Source organism: Phyllobates terribilis, unplaced genomic scaffold (assembly GCF_046119375.1).
Source record: "Phyllobates terribilis strain yellow unplaced genomic scaffold, ASM4611937v1 Scaffold_5__5_contigs__length_657084704, whole genome shotgun sequence".
Lineage (NCBI taxonomy): Eukaryota > Metazoa > Chordata > Amphibia > Anura > Dendrobatidae > Phyllobates > Phyllobates terribilis.
Window position 1 is genome coordinate 238578704 of NW_027362765.1, and position 27591 is coordinate 238606294.

The 27591-nt window shown below is 45.4% G+C and overlaps 1 protein-coding gene across 4 annotated transcripts in view; it reads right to left on the reverse strand.

The window, feature by feature from the left end:
- The window catches only part of FBF1 (Fas binding factor 1), a 70883-nt gene that overhangs the window by 36097 nt on the left and 7195 nt on the right, over positions 1-27591 (reverse strand). For 2 of the 4 annotated variants that reach the window (XM_073683916.1, XM_073683915.1), the window contains exons 5-14: positions 24486-24540; positions 23240-23290; positions 18748-18850; positions 9400-9474; positions 9282-9320; positions 7809-7889; positions 6563-6701; positions 6055-6182; positions 5877-5979; positions 5007-5399 (exon numbers count right to left, since the gene is read on the reverse strand). In XM_073683916.1, the coding sequence (XP_073540017.1) occupies positions 5007-5399; positions 5877-5979; positions 6055-6182; positions 6563-6701; positions 7809-7889; positions 9282-9320; positions 9400-9474; positions 18748-18850; positions 23240-23290; positions 24486-24540 (1167 nt within the window). The remainder of the gene's footprint in view (positions 1-5006; positions 5400-5876; positions 5980-6054; positions 6183-6562; positions 6702-7808; positions 7890-9281; positions 9321-9399; positions 9475-18747; positions 18851-23239; positions 23291-24485; positions 24541-27591) is intronic. The other 2 variants (XM_073683918.1, XM_073683917.1) reach the window with 1 other exon arrangement.

Sequence of the window (27591 nt, forward strand, 5' to 3'; positions counted from 1 at the left end):
TGTGTACTGCTGAGATTGCCGGAACAGTGTTCTCGGGCCAAACTAGCACTCGTCACCTCCTTGAAGACGGACTTGCTGCGTGTTCCTCCCTGACGGTTTATGTACGCCACCGCCGTGGCGTTGTCCGATTGTACGCGGACTGGGAACCCTGCAAGAATGTCCTGCCAGTGACGCAATGCCAGGTAAATTGCCCTTATCTCCAATATATTGATCGGTAGGGAGGCTTCGTGCAGACTTCAACGGCCCTGCGCTGTGTGGTGGAGGAAGACTGCCCCCCAACCGATGAGGCTGGCATCGGTCGTGACCACCTGCCAGCAAAGCGGTAGGAATGACCTCCCGGGTCTGAAGGAAGAAGGACGAGTCCACCATATTAATGACCTTCTCACATGACGAGGTAAACTGATGCGTCGATCTAGAGACGACGGGTTCTTGTCCCATGCCGACAGAAGGGCCAGTTGAAGAGGCTGAGTATGGAACTGGGCAAACGGGACTGCTTCCATAGCTGCCACCATTTTTCCCAAGACACTCATGCACAGGCGAAGACGGCGTGGGCTTGGGTCGGAGAGAAGGTGAATCCCCCGACGGAGAGAGTTTATCTTCTCCCTCGGGAGAAGGACCAGGGCATGGGTCGTGTCAAACTGCATCCCTAGGAAGGTTAAGCACTGAGATGGGACCAGGGAAGATTTGTCTGTGTTGATCAGCCAGCCTAACCGAGAAAGCGTGTTCAGGGTGATATGGAGACTGTGGAGGCAGTCCCTGAACGTGGGACCCTTGATCATTAGGTCGTCGAGGTAGGGGATAATTACAATCCCCCTGGCTCGTAGAATGGCCATGACCGTCGCCATTACCTTTGTGAAAACCCTCGGGGCTGAGGCAAGCCCGAAGGGGAGAGAAGTGAACTGGTAATGTGCGTTCTGGAAGGCAAATCGAAGGAACTTCTGATGTGGTGCGCAGATTGGGATATGAAGATACGCATCCTGAATATCCACTGAACATAGATATTCCCCGGCCTCCATCGAGGCGATTACCGACCTGAGGGACTCCATTCTGAAGTGCCGTACGCGTACCTGTCGGTTTAGTTGTTTGAGGTCTAGGATCGGACGTAGTGAGCCGTCCTTTTTTGGAACGACAAAAAGATTTGAGTAGAAACCCGAACACCTTTCTTGAAGGGGGACTGGAACTATAACTCCTGAGCGTAGAAGTAGGCAATGGTGTGAAGGAAACCGGGAAGTAGAGATGCATGCGGGTGGCGGGACCTGAGAAATCGTGTTCCTGGTATGGCGTTGAACTCGATCTTGTAGCCTGAGGTCACCATCTCCTTGACCCAGGTATCCTCTATTGCCGATACCCAAGGGTCTCGGAACAGAAGTAGACGGCCGCCCACCCTGGGAGAAATCCCAGGTGGGAGTGACCCGTCATGCTGAGGAAAATCTGTTGGATCGTGATCGGGATCCAGAGGGCTTGGAAGAGCGACCCTTTGCGCGCCAGTTGGGAGTGGGCCTAAAGGTAGGCTTACGTTTGTCCTGCTGTGCTGGGGTAAGGTCATGTTGAGAGGAGGGTCCTGGTTGAGCGAACCGACGAAAGGACCGGAACTGAAGGTAACGTTTCCTAGGAAAAGGGCGATTAGGTCTCGGCTGAGGAAGGGAAATGCTCTTGCCCCCAGTGGCATCAGAGATTATCTGGTCTAATTTAGACCCAAACAGTCTGGAGCCCTGAAAAGGGAGATTTGTTAGTGATTTCTTGGAGGCCGGGTCGGCGTTCCAAGCCTTCAGCCAAAGAATCCTACGTATAGCAATGATATTGCTGGAGACGCGGGCTGAACAGGTAGCGGCGTCAAGGGACGCCGTGAGGAGATATTTCCCTGCGTGGGCGATCTGATCCGCTAGGTCAACCAGATCGTCTGGAGAAGCCCCGGTGAGGATGCCCTGCCTAAGCTGTTTGGCCCATGCGGAGACTGCTTTTGATACCCCAGTTGAGGCGAAGGAAGGACAAAAGGAGGTGCCAGCAGCCTCGAAGGCTGACTTAGCCAAGGCCTCAACCTGTCTATCCATAGTGTCCTTGAGGGAAGAACCGTCTGGAAGGGACAGTACCGTCTTAGACGAGAGACGGGAGGATCCACAGAAGGGGATTCCGTCCATCTGCTGACGAGGTCGTGGTTAAAGGGGTATAGCATGTCTAACTGTTTCTTTCCAGTGAAGCGCTTTTCTGGATGCTCCCATTGTTTCTGAAAGACACCATCAAATTCTGAATGGTTAGAAAAAGTGCGTACCGGGCGCTTGATTCTCTTGAAGGAATTGGAGTAGTCCTGAGAAGGGCTCTCGTCCTCTTTAACATGCAGAGTCTGATTGACGGCCGATATAAGGCTGTCAACCATGTCCTGGACTCTAGAATATTAATCCGTGTCGGATCCAGAGTCAGAATCTGATGCCGTGTCTGATCCCGAAGCGACCTCTGGGGAAGAGGTGTGAGATGCAGGGAGCAACTTGGAGTCTGGAGAGCTGGGGGATGAGCTTGTGTGAGTCCGTTTCTGAGAACGTGCCCTCGGTCTGCCCTTAGAAGGAGGGGGCAGGGGTGCCTGCGAATCGTCAGTTGGAACGTTCGGAGCACTGGTGGCCGTGGATAGCATGGGCAAGCATTCTAGGACCGACACCAGAGATTGAGATACCTTGGTGAGGTCAGAGACAGACTGGGACATAGCAACAGCCCACTCCGGAGGAGGGGGAGTTACCTCGTCCTGGGCGGCAGGGGGATCTTGGGGTGCCAGCATGGTGGGAGGCTTGCAGGTCGAGCAGAAAGCCATTGTCAGACCCGCGGGCCACTTAGTACTGCAAAGAGCACAGGCGTAATATGTGACTGTGTGAGTGGGACGGACAGAAAGCTCCCTGGGTTTGGGCATATGTGCCTAACCAGGAATACTGCAGAGGAGGGAGCCTGTGGTGTGTGGAGGTGCCAGAGTAGGGCCTACCCGGTCTGAAATGGGCACGGTCCCGTGTCCCCCGTCAGAAAGTCCGGAGCCGCGGAGACAGGAGCAGGGCTGCGGTGATGAGGCAGTCAGACAGAATGCTGCTGCCGGAGCCAGACCAAGAGCAGTGTAGAGGGGCGGAGCCGAAGCGGAGCGTGCTGCCCTGAGCAAGCTAGGGGAGCTAAAGCTCCGATAGGCAGAAGGGATGGGGGCGGGCTTAAGAACTCGGCCGCTGATAGGTCCCCGGGATAAAAGTGGGCGTGACGGAAGCGTCATATTGCTCCTCTGTCCTGATTGGCCGGTTTCCAGGAGGGGCATATACCCGCCGGAAAGAGAAACGCCCACCCCGAGCCGCCCCCCGACAGAGAAAGCGCGGGCAGAAATGCCGCGCAAAAAAGGACAGAGAAAGGGGGGGGCTGTGGGGGACGCTGTGAGTCCGAGGCCCCCGGTTCGTTTCCTGATGTCCTGTGAGGAGAGGGGGCGTGGCCAAGCGCTGCTGTAAGTGAGCGTCGGCGGGGAAATGTGATGCCCCCATTATTATCCCAGGATTTACGGGGCCCGCTGGTAGGCAACTCTGTGCCATAGCTGAGGGACCTGGGGCTGAGGAGGCAGCAGGTACCTTTCCCGATGACTCTTCTTCCTCTTTTCCTCTGAGGATGGACACAGGAGGTCCTCCGTGGATAGGGGGGATCCTGGCTCTTCCTCCTTCCCGCACTGACCGGTCCTGGACAGCGCAGGAGACGGTGTCAACCCCAGAATCTGAGGGAAGGTCACCGTAGTGAGTACAGTCTCCCTCCCAGGCCGCTCCGAGGAGGGGGCTGGGGTGGGTAATGGGCAAGGACTGGCCACCGAGAATCACCCTGAAACACCCGAAGGTGACAGGGGATATGTCCTGCCCAGCGGGTCCGAGACTGGGCGATGTGGGAAATGCCACACTGCTCTCTCGGTCGCTTGAAAATGGGGATAACAGGGGACGCAGTGTTTCCTGTTAACCCTGAAGAGCTGTATCTGAAAAATAAGGAAGAAACATTAATAAAAACACAACACGGTTGGATCAGTAGGATCCAGGTCTACCTCCTACAGACACTAAGCTTAAACTGGTGAGCTTGGTGCCTGTAGGCGGGTGTATACTGCGGAGGAGGAGCTTTTTTCTTTTTTTTTTGCCTAGTGTCAACCTCCTAGTGACAACAGCATACACCCATGGTCCTGTGTCCCCCAATGAAGCAATACAGAAATAGCAAAGAAAGAATACAGCAGTCATAATTTTAAGTCCAGAGTGCTCAGAATTCCAGCACTTTAACCACTTCTTTCTGCCTTCTCATCAAGGAATGATGACCAACAACATATCCAGCTGTCACATTCATTAACTGTTAATCATTGCTGAGTAAAGGTGGGGAATTCCGGAGATTAGGAAAGACTCGTGAATACATTACTAATAACGACACATAAGTGTGAGTGAACTGGATTCTTTCTTAAAGGCTAATAATCAAACGACACCAGTATGATTGGACAGCTGGTATAATAACTCAGAGAACCTGTCATTGTTAAATAAGGCAGTACACTCTCATTATAGACCAGCTTTACATAAGCTGGAAATATCACAACGTAATAATGTATATACATTACAGAACGATTGGTGATGTAGAGATGTTAGAATCCTGCCTAATGACTTTCTCCAATCCCGTTTCTAATAGGTGCAATTAAGAATATGTCACTATATGGACAACATGGTAGCCGGTGGCTCAGTGTTTAGTATTGTTGCTTTACAGAACCGGGATCCTGGGTTCGAATTCCCCCAAGGACAACATCTGCAAGGGGTTTGTATGTTCTCCCCATGGCTTGTGTCGGTTTCCGCTGGGATCTCTGGCTTCCTCTATCATTCCAAAAGACATTCTGATAGGGAGTTTAGATTGTGAGCTCCAATGGGGACAGTGATGATAATGTCTGTAAAGCGCTATGGAATTAATGGCGCTATAAACGTAAGCAAAATAAATACAATTTTATATGAGGTAGAGAATGCAAATAATGGTTGAGTCTTACAGACCTGCCTACAGAAGTCTCTTTAACATCATTTCGATTCTGGACCTTCTGTTCTTCCAACTTCTCCTGTTTTTGAGCTTTATTCCGAGACAATGACGACGTCAACCACTCATCATCGTCCTGCTGCAAAGCCAGGGAGTCAATCTGGGAGGTTTTTATTTGTGTCGCCAATCTAGCATCTGGTTTAGTTCCAGATGGTGGTCGACCAGTAGAGCTAGGTGTAACAGTGGAGGGTCGTGGAGGATCTCTTAAAGGAGTTAGATCCGGGACATCTTCATCTTTGAGACCTAACCAGTCAGCTCCACTCTTCTCCTCCCTTGCTGGACTCCGGCCCACAGGGGTGGCCGAGCGAGATCTTGCATCAGATTTTATTGCACCATTACTTTCTGCAGAAAATCTTGGTGTTGGTAAAAAGGCAAATGTAAAAAAGAAAAAAAGTGAAAAATAAAAGTTACAGATGGGAAATTTTAGAATTATGGCATCATTTTATATTGGCAATAACCAAATTAAAGTAATAAAATGCTCACCAAACTTACTACCAGAATTCTTTGCAGTTACTTTGCTACTGCTGCTGCTCTGGTCCCAATCCAGATCCTGTGTGATGACACCGAAATGGGTCGGCCAATAATAGGCCAGAGTAGTGACATACTATTGTCAGTACACTGGACCATGATTGCCTTACTGAAATGATGCCACTGCGGTCACATCAGGAGTGAATGCAGAGACGACAGCAGCGAAGAAGCAGTGAGGAATTATACAGCATATAAAATATATATATTATTTTTCCATTAAAATATTCTTTTTTTTCCTGGTAAACTTCTATAAATTATATGATCTGGATAATTTAACAACAGAAATTATTTAGACAAAATACCTGACTGATGATCGCCGTGATGGTCGACCTTCTGGGCTGAATGCCATAGTGGGTTGGTAGGAGCCAAAAGCTAAGTCTTCATCTCCTAAAGGATCACTCTTTTCTGTGAAAAGTTCCCTATTATTGTGCTTGTACTAGTGATCCTTAATCTTTCAATTCAGGATTACATTTCTCTCACCTGCCATTTTCTGGTACTTGGGATCCAGTTTGAATTCCTTCTTTTCCCCGGTTAATGGCCTCTCCAACAGTTTGGCAGAAGTCCCTCTCCCTAGCAGCTCATCAAATTTGGAACGTCTTGATGTGGAGCTGGAAAAATAAAAATACTCAATGCCTTAGGACTTGCTCCCACTTGCGATGCAATCCTATAAAAAATTGGATAACATTGGGGCGAGTGCAATTAAAGTGTCATTAGCATTTCGCATCAGATGCCATACGCTAATGTCACTCCGGCATTAGGGTGTATTCGCAGTTAGTTTTGTAGCATCCATTTGCCGTAGGTGCGCTGAATGCTTGAAAGCTCTGGCTGCATAAGTCAAACATATCTATAGGCCCCCCATTCACATAACATAGGCCAAAAGATTGTCCTTTAGGTCTCAAAAGGGCTAGTATACATTGGTAAAGCTTTGTCTGGTGTATGGGACAGTACTGAATATATTATTCCAAGATGTAATTGTAGTTCCTCTTACCTCTTCTCCTTATGAGGACTTTCAAGATGGTCTCCAAAACCCAGAGCATCCATAATGTCATCAGTATCCTCCTCAAAATTCACATCAATTTTCCTGTGAGAAGCTGGGGACGGTCTTGTTGGGCTGACAATTGCGGCCTCTGTACGGCATAAATGTGGAGAAATGAATGTACCGTTATTATAATAAACATTACATACACTTTCCAAGATGCTGTGTATTCATGGTGACCAGTGGGGTTTTTAGGACAGTGTGGGCCAAGATTGGTAACTTGCTAAATGAGCAAAGCCCATAATACTCCCCCAATCAGTATTCATGGTGACAGTGGGGTTTTATGACAGTAAGTGCCAAGATTGGTAAAGGGACACTATCAGCCAAGAAAAATTTGATAAAAAGACAAAAAAATAACAGGACAGCTCATTGATTTTAATATGCAGCGGGTGCTGTGCAGTCCTTCATCAGTTCAAAATCAGATTCATGTAGGAGATACCCTTTAAATTCTATCTATCAGCAGATTTTTACCTACAAAACCGCCAACAGGGCACCCAAAAAAAGAAACAAGGGGCAACATAGCTGTGTGGCAGTTTATATAATTAGAAAAGCAGAGAAAATTTATACAAAGTAACTTTAAATTGCCCAATGGGCACTTCCAAACCCTGCAAGTGCTCTGCTTGGACCGGTCTGCAAGGTACTTGTGAAGTACTTTAAATATGCGATTAAGGTTAAAGGGAACCATAATGGCTGATTTATGCTGAAGAACCATAGACATTTCAAAGAGAAAATACTTTTAAAAGATGTACGGGGCGATGCATCCATGATGACTAGTCCAAGAGGCAGGTCCCCCGCAGCTTCTTCCTGCTCCACTTGACTGAGAGGTCTATCCCTAAATGTGTGTACATATGTCAATCAAGGGGAGCGGGGCAGAGAAAAGCCGCTGGGTATACACCTCTTGGATCAGTCATCATTTCCAAGTTGGCTCGTAAAAGTAAGAATTCTCTGAAACACCACCGCATTTCAGTATAAAACATGTTTAGCTCTAATAAAGCAAATAATACCTTGGCCCGACTGTCAGGTTCAATTAAATACTCTGCAATTCTAACACTATGAGCAGCCACAAAGGTTTGTTCTTGCTTGTTTGTTTCTAGTGGTTTGGCAATTTTCTGTTTCCATTTGTTCCATCAGCAATTAGCGTACTGACTTGTTATCAGTGAAGAAATGTGTAAAATCCTTGGATACACACTTGACTTACCGCTGCTTTTCACTGGATTTGATTTCTTAGCAATGTCATTATTGTCCTCAGACAGGATGCCATCAAGTGGATTATTCCCATCTTTGTCACAGGAATCAAAGACAAAAAAATACAAAAAAAAAAAAGTTTCAAAAAGGGGTTTTGTTCAATATAGATTTAAGGAAACATGTTTCAAACCATTTGGCAAACTGATCACTTCCATCTCTGTGTTTCTCCTCCAGGCGGGCAGCATCATTGTAGCCAATCTTTCCAAGAGCCGTGCACTAAATAGTGTAAATGCTGCTATGGGTCGTCATTACATTTACCGATACTATGGTTTTAGGTGTAGTGATCTGATCTTTTTAGATCAACTGTATACAGTACTACTAGTTAGGAAGCTTGTTGTGCAATTTTTAGACAGCATTATTGTTATGATCATTGTGCAGAAATCAAGACCTTGTTCACATAAGTCCTTTTTTATTTTTCTGTTGCAAGAGCAATTTGAGAGCTTATTTTTTTGCAGACAGAGATGTAGTTTTAAATAAAATCATTAATTTTGGCATTCAATGTACTGGAAAACAAGTGCAGTGAAATTGCTAGGAAAAAACGCAAATTGCCATTGTTTTTTCGATTTTCGATTTTAGTTTTGACAAAGATTGTTGTGCAATAAAAATGACCTGGCAATATGATTCTACGGGTCAGTACGATTACAGCAATACCATCCTTGCAAAGTTTTTTATTTTCGTAGTGTACAAAAAAGACGTTTTGTAAAAAACAAATAAATTGGTTTGTGTAGCCAATTCCCGAGACCCATAACCTTTATACTCTTCCATCAATGCACCTGTATGTGTGGCAAGCTGATGCCTTTATTGAAACTATTTGTGGGTAGATACAACCTTTTGATTGCCTTTTATCGCATTTTTTTTAGGGAAGGGCTGCAACAACATAAAAATAAGATAAATACAATTCTTGAGCGTCAATTTTTTTTCCATTAGAGCGGTTCATTAACTTTATATTTTGATAGATTGAATGTGGTGATTGTGGTGTTAATGTGGTGATATCAATATTCTTATTTTTTTTTCTTATTTCTTTATTACTAATGGGTTAAAAAGGGGCAATTCAAATTATTTATTTTATTTTTTTATATTTTTAAAAACTTTAGTTCTTTTTTAGTTTGTTTTCTTTTTACGGGACGCAAACCAGTGATTGTTTGATCACTTGATCTATATGCTGCAATTGTGCCACGGCGGACTAATGTGAGTCGATGTATGTGCGCATCTGTAATCTACAGTATATAAATGCTGCTGTCAGTGGCTCACAGTGGCATTTAAATGGTTACACAGCAGCGATCAGAGCTAGCTCCAATTGTTGCAGGTCCAGTAAGTAGCTCTGTATCACAGCTGGCATCTACTGTATAGTATGGGCTCAGCTCCTGCGCCCACTCCACAAAATAAAATCTAACACCTGAAAATAAAAACACTAGAATTTCATTACCTGCATGATGCAATGATGATTCTAAGTCCTGAGCACCTTCTGACAAGCATCAAGAGATAGAGAAGGATGTCAAATGAAGGGTATACTGCTCTCTATCTCTATATGTCTTGTCACTTACCATCAAATGAGAATTTCTTGTAAGGTCTGGATTGGCCAACAGGTGGTTTCTTCTCACTTTCAGGTGCTGAGGTCCCTGTTAGACAATAAACAGCATTGAGGGTCTCAGTGTATTTTCTCAATCAATGTCATAACTTAATCCTTTGCATAAAAAAAGGAGATTTTTGTGTACTCACAGTAAAATCTCTTTCTCTTAGCCTCTAATTGGGGAACACAGGACCTTGGGTGTTATGCTGCTGTCCACTAGGAGGCGACACTATGCTTATCTGAAAAAGATTAAGCGTGGCTCCTCCTCTGCAGTATACACCCCCGGACGGCATCAGCCTACTCCAGTTTTGTGCAAAAGCAGTAGGAGGAACGTAACATAGATAACATAACCATGCCTATAAGAAAGCAACTATGTAAGAACTCAAAGGAAAACCAATATGAGAACTCAACTTAACAGCCCGGAACGGGCAAAGGGTGGGTGCTGTGTCCCCCAATTAGAGGCTGAGAGAAAGAGATTTTACGGTGAGTACACAAAAATCTCCTTTACTCTGTCGCCTCATTGGGGGACACAGGACCTTGGGATGTCCCAAAGCAGTCCCTGGGTGGGAAGCAATGGACGAATATTGTGTAGACGGGTCCCTACAATTGGGGCACCGCCGCCTGCAGAACATGTCTGCCCAGGCTCGCATCTGCTGAGGACTGGGTATGAACGTTGTAGTGTTTTGTAAACGTGTGTAGGCTAGTCCAGGTGGCTGCCTTACACACTTGTTGTGCCGAAGGGCCCAGGAGGCCCCTACCGCACGTGTAGAATGTGCCGTAATACCTGCTGGAATAGGCAAATTTTTGAGGCGGTAGGCAAGGGTAGCTTTGGAAGCTGGTAGACCCTTGCGGCCGCCTTCCAGAAGAAGGAAAAGAGAATCAGACTTCCGGAAGGGCGTAGTCCTAGACACATAGATACACAGAGCCCTGACAAGGTCAAGCGTATGCAAAGCCTTTTCCGCTCCATGAACCGGCACCGGACAGAGGGATGGTAGTGAAATTTCTTCATTGAGATGAAAGCTGGATACAACCTTCGGAAGGAAGGATGGAACCGTACGAAGGACTACCTTGTCCTGGAAAAAAATCAGGAAAGGCTGTCTGCAGAAGAGTGCCGTGAGTTCAGACACCCTGCGTAGCGAGGTGATTGCCACGAGGAAAACCACTTTCTGGGATAGAAGACGGAGTGGGACTTCCCTAAGGGGTTCAAAGGGTGTTTCCTGTAATGCTGTCAGCACCAGGTTGAGGTCCCACGTTTCTAGAGGTCATCTGTAGGGAGGAACCAATCGGGAAACCCCCTGGAGAAATGTTCTTACTTGCGGTTTATGAGCAATGCATTTTTGAAAAAGCACTGAAAGAGCTGACACCTGGCTCTTAAGGGAGGCCAGGGATAGTCTGGCTTCTAGACCCGATTGGAGAAAACCGAGTACCCTGGGTAGGGAATAAGGGAGTGGGGTCTGGTTACGAGATTCGCACCAGGTAAAGAAAGTTTTCCAGGTACGGTAGTAAATCTTGGCAGAGGTTGGTTTTCGTGCTCTGATCATGGTTTCAATGACGTCTGGCGAAAAACCTGCCTGGGTTAGAACCCAGGTCTCAATGGCCACGCCGTCAAATTGAGGGCCTCTAAGTTCTGGTGGTAGAACGGGCATTGTGACAGAAGATCCGGGCGGTCGGGAAGACGCCAGGGAACGTCTGCTGTGAGTCGTACGATGTCTGCGTACCATGTACGCCTGGGCCAGTCCAGTGCGATTAGGATGGTTGGAACTCCCTCCTGTTTGATCTTTCTCACCACTCTGGAAATCAGGGGGAGAGGTGGAAAAATGTACAGGAGCTGGAACTGGGTCCAGTCCTGAACCAGGGCATCCGCCGCTAGAGCTCTCGGGTCGCGTGTTCTGGCCATGAAGTTGGAGACTTTGGCATTGAGGTGAGACGCTATTAGGTCCACGTCCGGAGTGCCCCAACGATGGCAGATCTGTTGGAAGATTTCGGGATGGAGAGCCCACTCTCCCGAGTCTATTCCTTGTCGGCTGAGAAAGTCTGCTTCCCAGTTGTCTACACCCGGAATGTGGACCGCAGAGATAATGGAGCTCGTTTTCTCCGCCCAGTGAAGGATGCGTGTCACCTCTCGCATCGCTCTGGCACTGCGGGTTCCCCCTTGGTGATTGACATATGCCAAGGCTGTGGCATTGTCTGATTGTACTCTGATGTGAGAGGCTGCCAGTAAGTGATGGAAGGCTCTCAACGCCAGGAGAATGGCACGAATTTCCAGGATGTTGATGGGCAAGGTTGCTTCCGCTGGGGACCACTTGCCCTGTGCTCTGTGGTGTAGGTGTACTGCACCCCAACCTGTCAGGCTTGCGTTGGTGGTCAGGACCTTCCATTGACCTGGGAGAAAAGATTTCCCTTTTGTTAGAGAGGTCCGGTTGAGCCACCAGTGAAGGGACTTCCTGGTTGACGACGTTAGCTGGAACTTCCTGTCGAGAGAAGAAGGGTTCCTGTCCCATGACTTGAGAATGTCTAGTTGGAGAGGTCTGAGGTGAAGCTGGGCAAATGGAACCGCTTCTATTGCCGCCACCATCCTGCCAAGGACTCTCATTGCAAACCGGAGAGATCGAGGGGGTTTGCTGAGAAGGGTGCGAACTCCTAGACGGAGAGGCAGTGCATTGTCTTTGGGGAGAAGCACTAGACCCTTGGAGGTATTGAATAGCATTCCCAGGAATGTCAGAGACTGGTTTGGGGTTGGTGATGACTTTTGTAGGTTGACTAACCAACCCAGGCGACTCAGGGTGTCGATTGTGATTGAGACACCGAGCTCGCAGTCCTTGAAGGTAAAAGCCTTGACGAGAAGATCGTCCAGGTATGGAAAGACTACTATGCCTCTGGAGTGTAGAACGTGCATGGTGGCTGCCATGACTTTGGTAAACACTCTGGGAGCCGTGGCGAGTCCGAACGGGAGAGCCACGAACTGGTAGTGGTCCTGGTCGATTGCGAACCTGAGAAATCTCTGATGGGCAGGTGCAATCGGTATATGCAGGTATGCATCTTGTATGTCTATGGAGGCGAGATATTCTCCTTTTTCCATGGATGCAATGATTGACCGGAGGGACTCCATACGGAAGTGACGTACTCGTACATATTTGTTGAGTTGTTTTAGGTCTAGTATGGGGCGTACCCCTACTCCTTTCTTTGGGACTACGAAAAGATTGGAGTAGAACCCCTGGAAGCGCTCGGCTGCGGGAACAGGTATTATGACTCGTGCTTGAAGAAGCGATGAGACCGCTTGGTGGAAGGCACGAGCTTTTACTGGCGATTTTGGGGGAACAGATATAAGGAGTCTGTTTGGTGGGTTGGAAGTGAACTCTATTTTGTATCCTGAAGATACTAGTTCCCTGACCCACTTGTCTTCTGTAATAGGTAGCCAGACTTGATGAAAGAGTAAAAGTCGGCCTCCTACAGGTGGAGTGTCTTCCTGAGTCCGTGAGTCATGATGAGGAGAAATTCTTAGATTTTCCTCCTTTTGATTTTGAGTGGCCTGCCTTTGACTGCCAGGATTTGTCCGACTTTTGTGTTGGCCTCGAGTCTTCCCTGCGTGTGAAGCGGCTGTTATTTTGTGGTGGCCGTGAAACGGACCAGCCGGAAGAGTTCCGAAAGGATCGGAAGCGAGCTTGGTTACGCATGTTATAATTGCGCTTGGGTTTTAGTTGGGGAAGAGAGGTACTCTTACCCCCTGTGGCATTGGATATCATCGTGTCCAAGCTTTCACCGAAAAGTCGACCGCTGAGGTATGGAAGGTGCGTGAGGGACTTCTTTGAGGCAGCATCCGCTTTCCATTCACTCAGCCAAAGGATACGCCGAATTGTGATGGCATGTGATATTGCGCCCGCTGCACCCCTTGCAGAATCCAGAGCTGCATGAAGCATGTAATCTGCCACAACTGCTATCTGAATTGCTTGGTCCGACAGTTCAGGGGCAGAAGCTTGGAGGCCAGTTTGTAGATTTTTTGTCCAAGCCAGTATGGCCTTGGCTGCCCAGACTGAAGCGAACGCGGGGGCTAGGGAGGCCCCTGTGGTTTCGCAAATTGAGCGAGCCATACTTTCTACCTGCCTGTCTGCTGCATCCCTAAGGGTTGAGCTATCTGGCAGTGAAAGAAGTGTCTGTGCTGCCAGTCTGGAGACTGGGGGGTCCACTGCTGGTGGGTCTGCCCATTCTTTGGTGGTTTCCTTTGGAAAGGGGTAACGGGCCTCCAGAAACTTGCGATTGTTAAGCTTCTTGTGAGGCTGTGAGAATTGTTTTGTGAGAACAGATTTAAATTCTGGATGATCCAAGAAAACCTTAGGTGGTTTCAGAGCTCCTTCAAATGAAATCTTATTTTGTGGGGCGTCCGGGATCGGATCAGAGATGTCCAGCACCCGATGTATGGACGAGATTATGTCCTCAACTAGCGCTGCATTGCTAGGTGGGATTGGAGTTAGGGATCCTTCAGTTTCCTTGTCTGAGTCAGAATCGCAGACACCTTCTGACTCCTGTGTATCACTAAGGTGTGTCCTAGCTGACCCAGAATGAGGGATTTCTCTGGACGGAGATTGGTGCGGAGAAATATCTTGTCTGTCCCTGGTAGGGGACTGTGTAGATGACCTGTGACTACGGTATCTCTCCCTAGACAGGGATGACCGTGTGCTATGGGATGACGCAGATGAGCGTGACCTATGGGTGCGCTTGCGTCCTGACCTTGACATGGATGTGCCTGGGTCAGTATGTGACTGAGTCCGGCTTTCCCTTTGTTGGGCAGCATTCATAGTCGAGGTATGGCTTTGCAGAGCCTGAAGCAATTTGGAGGTCATGTTATCTATGGACTGTGTCATAGATTGTGACATTTGAGTGACCCATTCCGGCGTAGGATTAGACACTGAAGGGTTGGTAGGGGCTACTTGGGACTCTGGCACAGTAGTCTTGAGTACAATCCTTGCAATGCGGATATGTGCTGCCGCTGGGAAGAGCATTACTGCAGGCTGTACAGAAAGCGTAAAAGCAGTCCTGCCTGGTTTTCTTAGACTTTGAGCCTGGCATAGTGCACCTGGAGTGGCTATGCAAGGGGGCTAACTGTGCAGAGGAGGATACAGAGTAATAAAATTCACAGCTGAGGTAACTCAGACTGTGAACTTACCCCACCAATGTGCCCCTGTGAACAGCGCTGAAAGAGCCTGGTCCTGTGCCTCCCCGGAGACTTGGCTGGCCTGTATGCGTCCTGCAGCTTATGATGGCCGCCATAGCTCTTCTCCTGCTTGCAGAGATGAAGGAGAAGGGGCGCGGAACGCTGCAAGGGCAGCAGTTGCTATGGAGATGCGCGCCCTGCAGCCTAGATCCGCCCCCTGTGTGACACCGCAGTGAGTAAAAATCGGCATCCGGGGGGCGGGCCGGGGGGGGGAAATGGGCGGCGGCTTCGAAGCCGCGGTGTAAATTTATTTTCTATGCCCAAAAGAGCTCCAGGCCAGCGCGGTAGTCCGGGGGGGGGGGGTCGGATCAGAACCGGACCCCCCCGGATTGAAAGGCAGAATGGCGGTGGGGACATAAGTGGAAGGGGGTCTCTGAAAAGAGTCCCCCTTAGGCGCTTAAGATGAAAAGCTGCCGCAGGTGCAGGGCCTGTGAAGGCCTGTGCCTGTGTGTGCCATGGCTGCCTGCACTCCCCCCGGCTCCTACAGGATCCCGCAGTCAAGCTGGGATTCCTGTATTGCTGCTGGTCCTCGGCTGCAGTGTGCTGGCTGGTGAGAGCTGCAGATGCTGCCGTCCAGGCACTACCTGATGGTGTCTCAACCTAATACCCCCAGGGGGGATTAGGGAGGGTGCCGCTGTCACCTGTCAGGGGGCTTTGTCCTCGCCTCAACTTTGGACCAAGACCGAGGGAATTGGGGAAGGAGGGGGGTTCTCAACTTCGAGCCTGACCCGAAGGGCCGGAGAAGGAGCAGCATGGTGGCTACACCATCTCAACTTCAACTGTGCACCCCGTAGTAGGGGGCAGAGGAAGGAGCCATGCCGGGGGTCTCTTAAGAGACCCTCTTTTCTTCATCTGTAATCCCGTGCTGAAGCGAGGGACGAGTGAAGGTCTGAGGTGTGCCTCCTTGCGACACTAAGCAAAAACTGGAGTAGGCTGATGCCGTCCGGGGGTGTATTCTGCAGAGGAGGAGCCACGCTTAATCTTTTTCAGATAAGCATAGTGTCGCCTCCTAGTGGACAGCAGCATAACCCAAGGTCCTGTGTCCCCCAATGAGGCGACAGAGTAATAAATTTTTGCACCTGTTTCGCTTGAGTCTTTAGAATAAGCTTCCTAGTGAGTAGTTGAGGAATAACACTATTTCTGGTCATTACACAATTTGTAATATAAGATCACACATACAAAAAGCTAGAACATGTGAATAGGGACCAAGTCCTCATTCAGACATCTGCTTTGCATGTATGTGTTGCATCCGTTTTTTTTCCTGGATAGAACATGTACTCATTATAGTCTATGGTGCTATTCATATGTTCATTTTTTTCAGCTATCACGGATGAACAGGGCCAATACAAGTTTATGGGTCCGTGAAAAACACATAGAGAATATGGATAGCATCTATGTGCCATCTGTGTTTAACACTGAAAAGTATAGAGAAGCTTTTTAATTGATTTATTGTCCATCAAAAACACTGATCACACACTGATCCAAAACACTGATGACAACGGTACCATTTTTTCACATATGTGTTAAAACTTAGGCAAAACTCAAATTCACCTTTTTGTGTGAATTTTCAAGGGAAATGTAAAGATGTTTTCCCACAAAGTACTTCTTAATTAATAGATCTTGGAATAAAAATCAGATCCACTATTGGATGTGTTAAAAAAATGTCCCTGTGCTGAGATAATCTTATAAATGTGCCCCTGCTGTGTTCTGTGTAATGGCTGTGTCTGACCGTACAGGAACATGGTCTGATCATACCACATCTCCTGGACCGGGGAGGAAGGAAAAGAGTATACAGACATTACAGCACGGGATCACAGCTGATTCTTTCTGTGAGGTAAAACATACAGTGGCGACCAAAAGTTTTGCATTTTTTTTAAAAAGTGTGATTACTTCTGGTTGTTGTGATGCCTTTTTCCTGGGGATTTTAGTAAACCAGAAGCAAATGGTTGTCAGCTATAAGGACGAAAATTGTGTTTGACATTATTTTATCCCTTTATGTGTTAGTTTTCAAAATTTGATGGACCAAATGTTTTACATATTTTGTCATGGGTAGTCAAATTTTGCCTAAATTTTTTTTTTTATGTGAGTTTTTAGGTTAAAACATGGCTAAGACATAACCAAATTTATCACCAGATGTCAGGAAGCTTATTATTCTGAGAGTGAAGTCAGGCAAAAGCCAAAAAGAGGTAGCTATGGAATTCAACTGTTCTCAGAGTCAAGTGTCACGTATATTAAAGAAAGACAAAGACACTTATGGGATAGCTGACAAACCTAGAAGTGGACGACCACGAAAAACTTCCTCCAGAGTTGATCACATTATTAAGAAAAAGTCAGTATCTGATGTTCATAAAAGTGCTGTACGGATTTCGCAAAAGTGAGTTGGCAAACTGTGGTGCAGCGGCTAAGAGCAGTAGGGTTGAATGCATGAGTTCCAGTCAAGAAGCCTTTCATCTCTGCAAAGAACCGGAAGGTCTGACTTGAGTTTGTCAAAGAACACAGCCAATGGAAAGAGACCGATTGGTCTAAGATGTTGTGGTCGGATGAATCCAAGTTCAATCTGTTTGGTAGTGATGGCAAGCACTATATATACCAGCCAAATGGAAAACGTAATGATGTAAGGTACCAAACACTTACAGTGAAACATGTTGGTGGCAATGTCATGGTCTGGGGCTGCTTTTTTGCATCTGCCATTGGCCCTCTGCATAGAATTGATGGAAATATGAATGCTACCATGTACAAGGATATACTGGAGAATGTAATGCTGCCACATGGTAAAACCAAAGTAGGCAGAGGATGGTAATTCCAGCAAGACAATGATCCTAAGCACACATCCAATTTAGTCAAAACTCGGTTAGCAATTTAAACCCTATAGAGCACCTTTTGGGATGAGTTAGGGCCCGTACCCATAGCAATAAAAAAAAAATGAATTGTTTGCAGATTTGCAAATGAAATGGAGCAAGATCCCTCAAGATGTCTTGAATACCATAGTGTCTGCAATGCCCCGTTGGTGTGGTGCAGTAATTAAAGCAATTAGTTATGCTTCAAAATACTAAGTTATGGCATTGTAAACAAGGAATTACTCTCCATGTTATGATCAATAAATAGTATATGCAAAACTTTTGGCAGTCAGTTTTCTTTAATTAAATGACCATACCTATATTCAAAAGCATTTTGGTTAAAATTAAGGTCTTGCATGATGACAACTTCATGCACTTTTAATTCATCATTAGGAAAATGGCTTCACAACAACCAGACAGAAGTAATCACACTTTTAAAAAAAATGCAAAACTTTTGGTCACCACTGTATTTAAAAACAAGCAGCAAAAGCTTTAACTCATAGAAAGAATCAGCTGTGATCCCCTGCTGTCCTCTCTGTATACTCTTGTGCTTCTTCCTCTGCCCAGGAGATGTGGTATGATCAGACCATGTTCCTGCACAGTCAGACACAGCCATTACACAGTACACAGCAGGGGCACATTTATAAGATTATCTCAGCACAGGAACATTTGTTTTAACACATCGAGTTGTGAAATTTATTTTAATTCCAATATCTATTGTAATGATTAACACGCACTTTGTTCATGAGAAAACCCCTTTAATTTTCCTTATGCTCTGGGATCCGAAGAGCATAAGTTTATGATGTGCTACGTGACCCTACGTGCACATGTGCAGAACCCTCCCGAGCCTCATCAGAGCCGGAAGTCTCGGCCTAGCGTAAGAAGCCAGGGGATTTCAGATAGAGCGGTGGTGATAACAAGATGTGGCAAGGCGATGACCAAACGGGTGACTATGAGGAGTGGAGGAGCCAGTGAGGAGAGTAAGGATTTTTTTTTTTTTTTTTTTTTAACATTTTGATGTCCCTTTACGGTTCAGATAAATGGTGGCCCTTTACAGTTCAATTTATTAAATCTGCGTGGAAGCATATTACCCCCAAAAAATCCACGTTTTGGTGAATGCAGATTTTTATAAAATTCGATACAATTCCATTCCACAATAATATATTTGCTCATCTCTAAATAATATGTTTTCCCTACAGTAGCAAGATCAGCTACTTGCTGAAGGCACTGATGGCTCCTATATAAGAATGGTTGCCTCACAAAAAAAAACCCTTACCTCTTTTAGCACCTATTGTTTTGTCACTGCTTTTGGCTTGCTTTGCAGGGGCTGATTTTGGCTTTCGAGATTCAAACAACTCTGCATCCATGTCATCTAAGTCCTGTAAGAAGAAACAGAAAACTCCATGTAATTGTTCACCAAGGAACCAGTAGATTAAGTGGTAATTCACTATTTGGAAATAATCGTGACACAGATAAATAGCCACACATATTGTGATCACATATGACACAAAGGAATAACACATGGGTATTCAGTTGAATAGATTTAACCATTATTCCAATCTGACTGAAAGAATGCAAGGTTGCAGCTTGGCTGCTGTAATACATGCAGTCTATCACTTGAAATTAGAATCTGGACCTTTTACTTTTTAACAAACCAATAAAAGGATTTAATTAAATCCGGCTATTAAATGAAGGATCCCTGTTAACATTCTAACATTTCCGAGATCATCGGCACCGCACAGGGACGCCCATCAATTGCACACAAAGTCCCATAAAGGGATCAATTAAAGGGGTTTTAAAGTTTCGGAAAAGCGGTCCTCCAGCTAGTAAAACTGTGCTTTATTCACCCCAACCACTGCTCCTGGCGTTTGTTATTTTTTGCAGCGCTGACGTCACTTTTTCACACAGGGCCCTGTAGGTTTGGATTTCTTTTTCCCTTAATAATAAAGATCTTCATTTAAAAACTGCATTTTGTGTTTACTTGTGTTATCTTTGTCTAATATTTCAATTTGTTTTGTGGTCTGAAACATTTACGTGTGACAAACATGCAAAAGAATAAGAAATGAGGAAGAGGGCAAACACTTTTTCACAACACTAAGCGTGGAGTTTTTGGCTAAGTCTGCTTTTGAACCAAGGGCTCTGCCTTGTGTCCTGCTTTTGTTGTTACTTGGGCTTCCAGGGCATTTACTGCCTAGGCCAAACACCCGCACCAAGGCATCTTTTCTGGGGCTTAGACAACTGAATTGACAGATCTCATAGACCACACAGCCCATGCAGGTAAGTATCTTTGCCTCTCTTGAAGCCACTAGCAGTTCTGCTCGAGCTTCGAGCAATATTACGGTGATCTGCCACATTCTTTGGCTCAAGTCTTGGAATACAGATTATGCAATCAAGAAATCCCTCATAGGTCTTTTCAGGGATCTCGACTGTTTGGTTCCAAGATGGACCAGATAATTTCAGAAGCTACATCTGCTCCCACAGGCCAGACGGAGGCACCCCATTTTCAAGCAAAAGCCTCATCAGTTTCGTCCCTTTTGTCAGTTCCCTTCTAATCACCAAGAGAGAACTTCCACAACTCAGGATAAGAGGAGACCAACCATAAAACTAGCTCCAGCTTGGCATCCACGCAGACAGACAAATAAGCCCTCCAGAACCAGGGAAAACAGGGTTTCTTCAGCATGAGGGAGTGCTCCCACCCAAGAACCCTCTTCTGGTGGGTGACAGTCTTCTTTTATTCCAGGATGTGTGGCTTTCCAAACGATAAGATGTCTGTTCTTCAAACCGGCATACATTCCATCAATCGCCCCTCACCATTCTTCCTGAGTTTCCTGGGCAAGATGGTGCCTGCCATTGATGAAATTCTCTTTGCTCAGTTCCATATTAGGATTTCCAGTTCAACAAGATCTACCTTTTGCTAGAGTAACTCAAAATAACGGCATGGCTGTAAAAGCAGAAGTTCTAAGATCTTCAGGTTTCTCTGATCAGATTCTGCAGACTATGATCAGGGCGCAGAAGCCCTCTGTCTCGTATTTACCATTGCATTTGCTGTGAATACAACAAGATTGATCCTATGTCCTTCTCTCCGGGGTCTCCTTGCCTTTTTACAGTCGGATCTCGAGTCCGGTCCGTTCCCTGAAGGGCCAAGTTTCATCTCTGTCTATCCTTCTTCAGAGGAACTTGGCTTCCAAGTCTAAAATTAGCATCTTCCTTCAGGCCATGGATCACTCAGTTCCTTCATATTGGAACCCCATGGACCACAGGGATCTCAACCTAGTGCTTTACACCGCACAGTGTCCTCCCTTTGAATTAATCTGGGAAATTTCTAGGCTTTTGCTTTCTTTTAAGGTGGCCTTCCAATGGTGATCAATTCTATCAGGTGAGTATCTGAACTAGAGACTCTGTCCTGTCGCTCTCAGTTCATTCTCTTCCACTTGGACACGGTGGTTTTACATCCGGTACCCTCTTTCCTTCCCAAGGGTGTCTCTCCACTTCAATGAGGAAATCGTCCTCCCTCTCATCCTATGATCCTTACACAATTTGGACTTGGTAAGAACTTTATGTCGCTACTTGTCGGTGACAAGCTTAATTCAGATGTTCAAATTCTCTGTTTGACATTCCGGGAAGGACCTTGGCAAGGGGTGTCTGCTCCAACAGCTACTATTGCTAGCTGGATTCGTTGTGCCATTCTGGAGGAATATAGGGTTCGAGAACAAAGCACCCCAAACAGGGAATAAAGCTCACGTCACGCGGTTGGAATGGTATTATCTGCAACGGAAGGTATTTACAAAAAGGCTTAGGGGCCCCGGGGGGATACATTGGGGAATGGGGGGGTAATCTAAAGTAGTGCCCTTCATGTCTGCACTGACACTGGAAGAGCTCAGTGAGTGCACATACACAATGTCAGTGCAAGCTCTCATTTCGCTCTCCTGTCTGCAGCAGCCACTCAATCAATGCAAAGAGGATCAGACAGCAGTGAACAGCTAAGGCAGACAGAAGACGGGTAAGAGAGCTCGCACACATTGACACTGTGTGTGCGTGTGCTCGCTGAGCTCTTGCACTTATATATTTCATCTTCAAATTTTCTTAAAGGGTAACCATACTTTCAAGTAACTTTTCAGAATAAGGTGACATGTGTGTGTGCAGGATGAATAACATCCTTTCTGGTCATTATATGACTTATTTAGTACATTTTCACCAGTTCTTCCCACTCTGCAGAGTCTGGCTCTAATTTGCTCACTCCACTCTGAGTTTATGGGAAGAGAGTAGCTGCTGCGATCTCTCCCAAACACAGCACGGCACACAGAAATATGGATTTCTGCTCTTCATTTTTTATTTAGCACACAAAGACTGTTTATTCGCTCTCTGCTTCTTTCTCCTCCTCCCCTCTCCACAGAGTATAATAGGTGGTGTAACCTGACACCTCACTGTGTTGGCAGTTTGTCTTGTCTGAGCAAGGTGGAATTCGGCTGGGTGCCCACGTAGCGCTTTTCAAGCGTTTATGCTGCGGAATTTCTGCAGCATAAACGCTTGTGAAACGCATGGTAATCTGCACCCCATGGTCCCCAAGAGGATTCCGCATGTTCTATGCACATGCTGCGGATTTTTCCGCAGCGTTTATGCTGCGTACAAAAATCCGCAGCATGTCATTTAATTTTGCGGAAGCGCAGCGGAACTCCCGCCATTGACTTGCATTGAAACGCATAGAAACCGCGACTGTACATTTGTACAAGCGGCTTCTATACGTCTCTATGTGCGGATGGTACCCAGTTCTGGAGGAGAGGAGACTCTCATCCCGACCTCGGTACCATTGTACCTGTAAAAAAAAGAATAAAATAACAAATAAAGTTTATACTCACCTGTCCGGCGTCTTCTCTCTGAATGCCAGCAGCTCTGAAGGACCTTCGGTGACGTCACAGTCATGTGACCGCAGGCCCTTCACCGCTCTGTCTCGCGATATGCCGGCAGCCGGGAACCAGACAGGAACGAGCGCTGCAGCCACGCCGGGGCCTCGGGGGTGAGTATAGCTTTATTTGTTTTAATTTTTACGGTTCACACTGTATAAATCCATGCTGTTTGCATGGATTTATACAGTGTGACCTAGTTGTCAAGCACTTTCCAAGTGATGCTATCGCCTGGAAAGTGCTTGTCAATCTGCATGCGGAAACGCATGTGAATCCGCATGTGGATCCGCATGTATTCTGCAGGAAAAACGCATGCACAATCTTCATGCGTTTTTTCTGCCAGGGAGATGCAGAAATGCTGCAGAAATTTTCTGCTTCATTTCTGCATCGTGGGCACATAGCCTTCAGCTGTTTTTTAGGAGTGGATGACAAGTTTTGGAGGCATTGAGGAGGGAAAGAAGTTTCTTATAAGTAGGGAATAAAGCAGATTTCTTTATGCACATACATAGTAGAATTTCTTTAATCTTGCATTAATGGCACTAGTTATTTCCTGGATTATTTCTAGATTATTGAATTTAAAAAGTGAATCAAGCACACATGTGAGGTAGTAAACCTTCCAGAAACTCTAATTATAATGCTAATATAAGATACGCTACCAGAAAATGTCCTCTTTGATTTTATTGCTGTTATTGGGCATAAAAAAAAAAAAACTGGATTGTCAGAATTTCAAAACTATTGGCTGTTGAAATAAAGGAAATCTATTAAATTATAGAAAATTTTATATAGAAGAGATTGGCAAATTACTTTTTTGTGAAGTTTAGCTATTGGGTTTTAATTAAGAATAATCAGAAAAGAAAGAACATTTACCTTCAGGTTTTCAAGCAGAGCTTGTGCGTCACCTTCAGAGACATCGGACTCCTGTATACAGATGACAGAATATAAATATAAATGGAAAAAGGAAATGTTTCTCATATGCTCTTGTATATTGAGTAGTACGATAAATCATGATGGTACTTTTCCCATGAGAACTGATCAGGGTGTTCCAGCTCCTTGACATTTAACTTTTCATTACTCGGCTGGCCGGTCAGACAAAGAAAAGGGAAAGAACAAATACAAGTAAATAGGGGATAGGAAACAGGGAATCATGGATGAAAAGAAATCAAGCAGCAAATGAAGTGTAAGAAGAAGTAAAGGGCCTAAAGTCAATGAGGCCTTATAATGACTGAAGAAAACGACAGATAGAAAGAATACAACAGGGTTATGGCTACCTAAGAAAAGATGCTTCCGAATTGTTACATCATGGATAATATAAAGATTTTCACAGAAATGTACCGCAAAGGCTACCTATCGGCTTTCTTGACTTGTCTATTTTAGTAAAAGTTTAAGACCACCCTTTCATTTATTTCATTTCTAATCAAGAGGGAAGAGTTGTTCATTACTTTAGTGGAGCCCATAATGCCCTCTGTTACTTCCAAAGATCTTAAAGAGTTATTCCAGTGTACAAAACTATCACTGGATGGATGAGAACTGTTAGATCGGTGTTGGCGGGTGCATTCACCGATCAACAGAATGGGTTTTATGTAGCCCCCATCTTCCCTGGTCGCAAGACCATGGAAATTCAATTACAAACTACAACACAACTTAAAAGGGTTTTCCAACCCCTCTCCTCTGGCACAGTTTGATTAAACAACAAAACGGTTCTTTACTCACCCCCTCCAGGGTCCAGAGCTTAGTCTCTGCTGCCTTCCCAGTTTCTTTTATGGTCTGCACCGTTGACAGCGCTGCAGCCAATCAGTGAGCTCAGGGGTTCTAAGCATCCACAGACGTTGAGCTCATCGATTGATTGCAGCACTGTCAAAGTGAAGTCAACACTGCAGATAATAACAAACATGTGGAGAGAAGCAGCCCACTGGATCCTGGGAGGGTGAGAAAACCAGTTTGTTTGTTATATTATTATACAAATTGCTCCAGGGCAAAGGGGTTTTATGAAATTGGAAAAGTGCAAAACCCACTTAAAAGCAAAGGTGAAGTAAAAGCTGCATCTACTTTTGGCAATAAGGAGGTAGGATTAGGCTGAATCCATTTCTTTACCTAGTTCAGAAACAAGCATTACCTCTGCTGCTTCTTTGGCAAGTTGATTGTAGAAGTCATCATCATCAAACAGTGACCTGATTCAAAGAACATAAAAAAGTATTCAGAAGTGATCAGATATTTTATACAGTACAGACCAAAAGTTTGGACACACCTCATTTAAAGATTTTTCTGTATTTTCATGACTATGAAAATTGTACATTCACACTGAAGGCATCAAAACTATGAATTAACACATGTGGAATTATATACTTAACAAAAAAGTGTGAAACAACTGAAAATATGTCTTATATTCTAGGTTCTTCAAAGTAGCCACCTTTTGCTTTGATGACTGCTTTGCACACTCTTGGCATTCTCTTGATGAGCTTCAAGAGGTAGTCACCGGAAATGGTCTTCCAACAATCTTGAAGGAGTTCCCAGAGATGCTTAGCACTTGTTGGCCCTTTTGCCTTCACTCTGCAGTCCAGCTCACCCCAAACCATCTTGATTGGGTTCAGGTCTGGTGACTGTGGAGGCCAGGTCATCTGGCATAGCACCCCATCACTCTCATTCTTGGTCAAATAGCCCTTACACAGCCTGGAGGTGTGTTTGGGGTCATTGTCCTGTTGAAAAATAAATTATGGTCCAACTAAACACAAACCGGATGGAATAGCATGCCGCTGCAAGATGCTGTGGTAGCCATGCTGGTTCAGTATGCCTTCAATTTTGAATAAATCCCCAACAGTGTCACCAGCAAAGCACCCCCACACCATCACACCTCCTCCTCCATGCTTCACGGAGGGAACCAGACATGTAGAGTCCATCCGTTCACCTTTTCTGCTTCGCACAAAGACACGGTGGTTGGAACCAAAGATCTCAAATTTGGACTCATCAGACCAAAGCACAGATTTCCACTGGTCTAATGTCCATTCCTTGTGATCTTTAGCCCAAACAAGTTTCTTCTGCTTGTTGCCTGTCCTTAGCAGTGGTTTCCTAACAGCTATTTTACCATGAAGGCCTGCTGCACAGTCTCCTCTTAACAGTTGTTGAAGAGATGTGTCTGCTGCTAGAACTCTGTGTGGCATTCACCTGGTCTCTAATCTGAGCTGCTGTTAACCTGCAATTTCTTAGGCTGGTGACTCGGATAAACTTATCCTCAGAAGAAGAGGTGACTCTTGGTCTTCCTTTCCTAGGGCGGTCCTCATGTGAGCCAGTTTCTTTGTAGCGCTTGATGGTTTTTGCAACTGCACTTGGGGACACTTTTAAAGTTTTCCCAATTTTTCGCACTGACTGAACTTCATTTCTTAAAGTAATGATGGGCACTCGTTTTCCTTTACTTAGCTGCTTTTTTCTTGCCATAATACAAATTCTAACAGTCTATTCAGTAGGACTATCAGCTGTGTATCCACCAGACTTCTGCACAACACAACTGATGGTCCTAACCCCATTTATAAGGCAAGAAATCCCACTTATAAAACCTGACAGGGCACACCTGTGAAGTGAAAACCATTTCCGGTGACTACCTCTTGAAGCTCATCAAGAGAATGCCAAGAGTGGGCAAAGCAAAAGGTGGCTACTTTGAAGAACCTAGAATATAAGACATATTTTCAGTTGTTTCACACTTTTTTGTTAAGTATATAATTCCACATGTGTTAATTCATAGTTTTGATGCCTTCAGTGTGAATGTACAATTTTCATAGTCATGAAAATACAGAAAAATCTTTCAATCAGAAGGTGTTACAAACTTTTGATCTGTACTGTACATTATTGTGTTCTTATAATGCACTGTACGATACCCTAACCCTAATGGGAACACCATTACCAATTATCTCTAGACATCTGCTATCAAGGACAAGTTGCCCTGGAAATAAGTACTATGAGAAGTACTATCAAAAGGGTCTCATATCCATTTATCCCCCTTTTTCTAATAAAATAAATGTAGCTGTTAGCATACAACTGTCTCCACTAAAAAGTGTATGTCATGTGTATGGACAAATTAAAAGGTAACCTACTACCTTAGTATCACTATTGTTTTTACCTTATAAATAGGCTAAAAAAAGTAAGCTAATGGAAAACACAAAAATATTTATTATGCTCTTCATCTATTATCCAAAAAAGCCGACTCGATTCCAAAGTCAGCGTCAATGTGTTCATCATGCCCATGGTGTTTTTCATAAAACTGGCGATTAATACAGAATTGCTTAAATTTGAATAATAGCATAAAATCTCCTATTGTACAGCACTTTTTTTTATCACAGCCACAATATTTCATGTTCTTTTTTCCTTCATTCTATGCCCCTAGGAATTATAGGAAGATATGTGGTCAGTGCTGGGCATGGTAACAACAGCTGCACCAAATTCGGAGCAGAGTCGGCCTATTTGCAACATAGGTAAAGGGTATAAGATTTATGTAAAAACAGTTGTAAAAGAATATACAACACAGACCCAATAGAAGTTCATTTTAGATGCCTTTGCAAGACCGTGGCTTAAGTGTTCAATAACTGTAGAGAAAAAAAAGTCATGGACTGTACATCCAAATGTTATGTATTGATCTACTCTCGCAAAAAAATTCCAAAAATGAACTTGAGGTTCTTAGTTAAGATTTTGATCAAAGTGTATAAGCTGTAATGCAGCGACTTGCTGGCATTACGGTAATGGTGCAGGATGTGTTTTACATGACCATGTACCTTCCCCCTCAGGTGACTGGTCACATGACTGTGACATAGCACAGGTCCTGCGCGCACAGAATGTCTGTCTGATCACATGACTGTGACATCAGCAAGGTCCTGTCAGTATGTGTGTGTGTGTGTGCACGGGATGCATATATAAACCCTGCTTGATGGGAGACAGGTGTGTTCTGTGAGAGAGGAGCAAGGCCTGTTCCCGTGTGTGTGGGACACCGACCGTGTGAGGCCTAGTGAGGCCGAGTGAAGCCTGGTGCCTGAAAGGTCGAGACTGGATCCTGTGTGGATGTCAGTGGCCTTTGAGGGAACGACGGCTGGAGACCCCTACCTGGGAAGCCGCAAAGCCACAGTGGTGGCGGATTAAATGGACTGCAGCAGCTAAACCCGGCAAAGGTAATAAATACCCTGTGTTATATGGACATTGCTATGTTATTACCTTGCTGAAGGCTGTACCTGGAGCAAGTG